This window comes from Cydia strobilella, chromosome 26 (assembly GCF_947568885.1).
Source record: "Cydia strobilella chromosome 26, ilCydStro3.1, whole genome shotgun sequence".
Lineage (NCBI taxonomy): Eukaryota > Metazoa > Arthropoda > Insecta > Lepidoptera > Tortricidae > Cydia > Cydia strobilella.
In genome coordinates, this window is record NC_086066.1 from 6,774,226 (window position 1) to 6,781,951 (window position 7,726).

A 7,726-nucleotide genomic window follows, 5' to 3' on the forward strand; every position below is an offset into this window, starting at 1 on the left:
AATTTTGTCACATTGCGTATGTTCTGTCCCTCACGGTCGCATCTATATAAAATACTAGGTCTATGACGACAAGATTATTTAATTATTTAATGTAAAATGGGTGTACGGTAAACGCATTGCGTTTATCGCATAAAACAACCGCGCTTTAAAATGATAATGGGGTCTATCTTGGACTTATTTAACAATCACGATTTACAATTGTTATCATAATAATAAATAACACCTTAACCTTTCGTATGCTTAGTAGCAGATCTGCTCCATATATATTCACCACACACACATTCAACTTAAACATGAAGTTGTCGTGATTGCTATTTATATGGCAATTTTTTGACAGCGCATACGAAAGGTTAAAGGGCTGTACACACCGGATTCGCGAGCGTTGTAATAAAGAGAACCTTATAAGAAACGGCACACCGTTTGCGTGACGTGTGCGTACACGGCTCCAAAATGTTAACCCATTCAGCGCTAATCAAGATACGTCTGCCTCTACGAAGCATTTCCGCTACATACCGGGAAATCCGTGTTATCTGATGTGTTAACGTACGCGCACGTGCTCGTCTACGCACGTGCTGGTGTGCTTTGGCCTTTAGGGTTAGTTCCCGATCACACGCTCCGGCTCTATGGTTTGTTGTCAAAACAGCAACAGTTGATGTTGTTTTCGTGACGCAAAATACTGGTTGTGTGTGTCGGTTCTATACTTAGAGGATATAACCAAACGGAGTAGCCATTAACAGGCGTTCCCCTCTGTCGAAAATAGTCGGCCAATGGTCATACACAAGGGCCTGACACTCTTTGATAGAGAAAGATAGTCTTATTGCGATTCCTATAAGAGGAAAGAGAAAATAGTGCCATGCTTTGTCTTTATCACCGACCGGGCATTTTTTCATGGTCGGGTTATGGCATCATAACAAGGAGGCGATGGCGAAATACCGAAATTTATAAGAGTGAAAGAGAAAAAGGATTATGCTGCCATACATGAAACTGTCAAAACATGAATATGTATTTCTCTTACCCCTGGTCGCTCGGTTTCATGCCTATAACTACTTGTATATACTATGTCTATGCCTCCCCCGCAAAAATCGGCACTTTTTGTACAGAAAATTACAGACGAGGCGTCTCCGTTTGGTTATATCCTCTAAGGTTCTATAAGTTAGTAATAATATTTCAATGTTTGTAAAGTAATCTGCAATATGATTCTGGACGGGTAAAGTGTAAATAAAAATACATATATGTCAACTCTTTACTTTTATTTATAGTAAAAATAATTATGATACATAATGTAAAACTCAGCCTTCTTATCCTAGTCTATCATTAATATAATGAATGTATTCGAGGGTCGGGTTAACTAGCTCTACTGAAATCCATTTCAAATTGGGTCACTCACGCAAGGATGTCAAGCGGATTAAATCGCGTGAGTGACCCGTTATAAATATATTTGTGACGTTATCTATGAAAAGGGACCTTATTATCGATGGCACTTCCGCCATTTTAAAATTTATATCGATGCTCCGATACAAATGCAACGCCGTGCGATGGAGTGCGGTGTAAGCGCCATCGACAATATGGTACGTTTTCATAGACAATGCCACATTTTAATGTCAGAGTCTCACGGGAGTTTTAGAGTCCCCGGCAAGTTCGGTTCTCCATACAAACTTCGTTACGCTCTCATTTTAAAGCGACTAACTAGATTGCTCTGAAACTTTGTACTTACAATAGGATAAGGTATATCTATGTATGTAATTAGTTTATGTAGCTTCAGGTATCATAGTAAAAAAAATGCAGCAAATTTAAGTTTTTCATACAAAACTTGTTTTTGCTCGTATTTCGTTTGTTTTAAACTGGTGCTATATAAACTAATTACAGGACTATACCTCATGTCATTGTATGTGCAGTTTAATTACAATCCAACACGTAGTTTTAAAATGAGAACAAAACTCCGATTGTATGGGAAAGTGAAATTCGGCCGAGCTTGCCGGGGACTTAGATCTTTCCAGAATTTGAACACACAAAATAATCAGTAGGTACGAAAGAGTCTGTCTAAGCTAACTCTGCACTTGAACAGAACAAGTAGAACAACCAACAATTTGATGGAGACAAATCACAGGAGCTGCAAAACCAAGTGGTCACGATCCTCAGTAATGAGGGACCGATAAAGAAGAAGAACAGAACAAAGTGAGGAATGTCATTAAGATAGAAATGTGACATTAATATTAAATATATTAATAACGGGTCACTCACGTATTTTAAGTCGAAAACGCTCGACATGTTTCACTCGGTACCGAAGAGCGTCATCAGGAGCTTGCGTCGACGAAACGGAAACGGAGTGAAACATGTCGAGCGTTTTCGACTTAAAATACGTGAGTGACCCGTTATTAATATATTTAATATGTCTGTGTCTCACGGAAGTTTTGTTATTAAAATGTGACATTGATGATGACATCGCCACGCTTTATCATAGCAAATGGCATGCAGAGTTAACTTGGTGCGACTATACAAATATATGTGGTGTAAAGCCAACATGTCATTCCCAAAAGGGACCTTACATTGCTTGTCTCATTTTTTCAAGCGTTTAATATAATTCCCATGAGAATAAATTTCTGGTAGTTTGTAGTTTTCATCTTATCAAAATTCGAAAATAAGATCATCAGGATTAGGACCGGAACTGCTCAATGGATCTTCGACGTCCCTTTTTTAAAATGACACATATCTACACTTTAAATTTGAATGGTCTATAAGTGTTTTGCAATGACTTACTAATATTTTATAGCCCATAATTATCGTACTAAAATACTAATGTGTCGCTCCATATAAAAGGACCCTAGGCGGACTGGCGGTTTGTGCAGCCTCATCGTCAATCGTTCTAAGGTCCCTTTTTATACGGAAGGACTCAAATCTTTCCTGTCTACATAGTTCAAGGCTGTAAATAGGGTATCCAACGACAAAAAGTTTACAAAAACGCAGTTGCGTTTTTTTAAGTGATAGCTAGTAACAAATTTCTCTAAAAAAGTAGATAATTTTATTAGCTACCTTATCTTTAAGACCCAATAAGATAAATTAAAAGCGTGTAGGTTCTGATGTACAAAAACTATTAGGCCTGATTTTCTCCTACGCTGACGTCTGTCGAGCGTACCGTCGGAAGAAAAATCTGCCGCGGACATCAGCGTCGCTGTGCGGGGGCCATTGTGGGGGAACATTGTGTTAATTCGTATGCTCGATCGACGTCAGCTACCGACGTCAGCGTAGGAGGAAATCAAGCATTAAACTGCGCGCCCCTCTAAAAAAAACTTAGAGTCGGACAGTCGCCATCAGATAATATATCAGAGCGGGCGAGGTGCTCAAAAATATCTGAGCACACACTCTAGCGCCTTGACAATAGATATTTGTGAGCACCTCGGCCGCTCCGATATATCTGATGGCGACTGTACTCTCAGTTTAAAGTTTCGTTTGCGTTGTAAATTGGGTCTTTAATTAACCTTTTGGACGCCAATGACGGATATATCGGTACCGCAGGTCCAACGCCAAAGACGGATTAATCGGTCAAAGACCACAGAGCAACATAGACCAACGTACATGTGCATAAAGTTCAATTTCAGTTTTGACACTTCGGTGACGTGCTGACGTGGCGTCCGAGTGACAGCTTTTGTGTTTGACACGGCGTCGAAAAGGTTAATGAAGCTATGTTTTATGTCCCAGATACTAAAATTACAGTATAGTTGGCCAATTGATGGTTGGGTAGTAAATACTGTAATGATGTGGCGTCGGAAAGTTTCCAAAATTTAGAAATTTCAACATTGAAAATTTTCGGAAACGTCTCATATTGTATGGGGATTGTAATTTTATGTTTCCAAAATGAAAATTTCCCCAATTTCCAACTAGGAAACAAATCAAATTATTTTATGAAATATTTTGATTTGCGTGTTCCTCAATTTCCTATGAAATTTCCGAGTACTTTTCTGACTTTCTTGAAACTTTCCACGGCTTGCACATTTGTAAGTAAATCATCCTGCTTTAACACTGAAATGTGCCATTTTGCACCCAAAAGGGTACTTATTGTAGCTTGTCAGTAAGGCGCTATTTCCATATAGCTTCAATTAGAAATCAACCTTATCGACAAGCGACAATGTGGTACCACTTGATTGAAAATGTCCCAAATGACAGATCTTTTAGAAAAATTGGGGCAGTCAAACTGTAGTTTTAGCATCTGCGATATACAAGCATGGTTTATACACATTTACCAGATTTTCTCATTATTTTCAATTTTGGAGCGAGTTCCCTCTAATATTTTACACATTTACAATCGGGTCTATCGCGAATTTATTTTGTTACCTTTATTTACCGTATCGACACAGCTTTCACTGGTCGTGGTCGCGGCTAACTGACGTCCCAGCAAAATAATAATATGTGTTCAAAACGTGAAAGTTTTAAATGTTGATATTTTGCTTAGTTAGGTATAGATCTATAAAAATTTCTAAAGTTAAACCTTAAGCAAGGTTTAGACTAGCAAGAACTTGCATTCAATTTACGTTACATTGCCGACTACTGAGGCAAACTGCATTCAAAATGTTTATCAGATACCGCAATGTAATGAAAATTGCATGCAAGTTTTTGCTAGTCTAAACCTCGCTTTAGGCTTAATGTTGAGATACTAGCTTTCAAAATCTTCTTGTTTTACGACTATCTTTGTCTTAACTTGCTATAAGCATTGATATTGTTAAATCATTTTAAATTAGGTAAAACCCATAAATCTTTTTATGGCTTAAAAATCCATGTTTTTTTGTCCCATAAATTAAATCATAGGGTAAAATTGGACAGTATGACAGTGATTAATTCAATTCTCATGTAAAACCTGCATTTTTTGTTGGTACATAATGCAATAACTACTGTACAAAAACTATGAATAATATTTGTACATCTATTTCATATAAATCTAACAATTAATACAATGAAATATATAAAAATGGTTATCTTTTTGCCGATTATAACATTTGTATGACATTTGACCATAATTACAAAAATATAATAATCCAGAATGCACATATAATAAAATCATACTTGATAGGTAATGATAGTTCATGATGAAAATACACATAAAAATAAATTGGTTTTTCACACTACATTCCACTCGAATAGGGAATATTACGCGAAACTCTGCGTAGGGGGCGCCACTACCATAATCTAAAGATTTTCGTTAGAAATTTCGTTATCTAACATCTTTGTCACTCTTGCATATTGGAGCGATAAAGAGGCAGATAGCGAAATTTCGGATACGCGTTTCCCGGTAGGTCCTCTGTAAACAAACCGCCGTGATGCATCAGTGTCATATTTTATTATCTCTGAAAACTTGTCAAATACCTGTTAAAGGTACAGTATGTATAAGTTACTCTATGGTTTACTAAAAAGGCTAGTGCTGCACTCTGGTGGCAGAACATTGCAGTAGTATCCCCTATTTCAACATTGCATTATGTCAATCTTTCTCAATATGTAAGATTAAATCAGACTATTTTGTAACATACTACTGGAAAGTTAGATTTTTCTATTCAAGTATCCACTTAGGCCAGGAGTCAGTAAACCGCAGCTCAACTCTTTGGAGGTACAATTGTAACCTTCGTCACTCAAAAAAATTACACCTAGTATTCTTAGACCACTGAAACCACGATATGAGGCTCTTTGGGATCCTTAAAATTGATGATTCGACTCCTCAAAAGTTTGCTGACCCCTGACAAAGGCAATAGGGTATTTGACTGTATTCAAAATAAATTATTTTACACCATGCATGAAATAAATCACCAGAAGATTAATAGAGAAACATAGACAGCAGTTATTTTTAAATTTCTATTTTTAAACTCGTATAAAATTATAAAGAGTAAGTAATTTGATTGTGACGTCGCATGCTAGTGTTTCATGTAAATTCCATAGTAGCGAAATCATTTGTGCAGAAAGAAGAAACTGATTTCACTAATAGTCAAATACCCTATTAGCCGGGTCCACACGGGGCAAAACGGCCAGTGTAGACGTCGCGCGTGTTGTATCGACATTTTTAGACGTGCCTTGCGCGCGCCGCCTCGGCCAAGGCACGTCTACACTGGCCGTTTTAGGCGCGAGGAAGTTGCCTCGCGCATGTGCTCGCTCTGTGTTGACCCGGCTATTCACATACTCGTACTAACACCATAATCTGCCATTGTATACAAACATATCAGTATTAATGCTTTTAGTTGCTTTGCTCACTTGCCTATGCAAATTGCTTTATGCTTAGAGTACACTAGACATAACAATACATGAGACTCATAAAAACCATCACACAGCAAAATGTGATATGATATGATATACATACTACATATGTGCCATTTTCAACCAAAAGGGTACTTATTGTCGCTTGTCAGTAAGGCACTATTTCCATATAGCTTCAATTAGAAATCAACCTTATCAACAAGCGTCAATTTGGTACCTTTTGGTTGAAAACGTCACATATATGTCTCAGGTATATAGTTTTGATGCAGAGGAACTGCAAAAAATCCATGTACTCATAAAATCAGATGCATCAAATGAAGAATGCAATTGCATTAAAAGCAAAATAATACCTGCTTCTATTCTAATCTAGCCATACATTTATGAAATGAGAAATCTGGCAGTTCATACTAGTTACAAGCTTAGTTTTATTAAAGTCTAGTATGAGACTGGAGGCACCTGCTGCATCATGTTGGCATAGACACACTGCGTCTCTAAAGGCTTCATCGGAGGCATGAGTGGGGGAGCCATCATGTGCTGGACCTGAGGCATCTGTTGTTGCTGTTGCTGCTGTTGTTGTTGCTGCGGTTGTGGCTGCGGAGCCTGCTGCGGCAACTCCGGAGGCTTCTTATTCTTCTTCTCACACTTCTTAAACTTAATACCGAGCTTATTCAACAATATTAACCTTAGACTCTCCTTACCCCCTCTGTAGTTCAGCTCGTGTTTGGCTGCTGCTAGGATTTTACTAAGCGTCGGGACTTCTTTCCTCACAGAGTAGCTGTTAACTATGCCGCGGAGCGCGCACAGTTGGAAGTAGTCGAGCTGCACTTTGGTTTTTCTGACTCGTTTTTTCTTCGGGCCCGGAATTCGCGTTTGCGTAGCTTCGGCTCTCAACCCGTCCCTTTTAATACGCTTTATAGTACTTTCTGACAAGCCTGTGGCCGCGCAAGCTCGTTTCACGACATTTTCGACCGGAAACGAGTAGCCTCTATTTTGTTTTTCGGTTTCAAAAAATTTTATAACCTTGAAAATTATCTCTCGGGCTTGCCCGTCAATCGCCTCTTTTTTCTTCTCTTTTTTCTCCGTTTTGGTTTTAACCTTTGACTTTCCGCTGGACAGCGATTGTACTTCTACGCTTATCGTAGCTGTCATCGGCTGCTGCATTTGTTGCTGCTCCTGAGGTGTTTGTAACTGAACCAGGGCATTTTGTAGGATTGTATGGTCGGGACGAACTGGGTTCAAAACATGCACTTCTTGGACTTGAACGTTCATCTTGATAGTTTGATAACTTGAAATATTCTTCAATTAGCTTGCTAATACTGCAGTCTTTGTAAAACAGGCGTCAATCAACTCATTTATGAACACAAACTCGACAAATAGTTTCTAAATGGCGACGCCATATTTACTAATTGACATAAAATGAAATGAAATGAATGCCACAGCACAGAGTATCCATAGATAACAAATAATTTTGAGCAATTTGGAATAACTAAACGCC

At 38.2% G+C, this 7,726-nt stretch overlaps 1 protein-coding gene across 1 annotated transcript; it reads right to left on the reverse strand.

Annotated features, from left to right (window-relative positions):
* Nucleotides 1-1,233: 1,233 nt before the first annotated feature.
* Nucleotides 1,234-7,641, reverse strand: LOC134753286 (uncharacterized). Its single transcript, XM_063689131.1, has one exon. The coding sequence runs from the start codon at nucleotides 7,498-7,500 to the stop codon at nucleotides 6,667-6,669; it is 834 nt and encodes a 277-aa protein (XP_063545201.1). The 5' UTR covers nucleotides 7,501-7,641; the 3' UTR covers nucleotides 1,234-6,666.
* Between the last annotated feature and the right edge of the window lie 85 nt (nucleotides 7,642-7,726).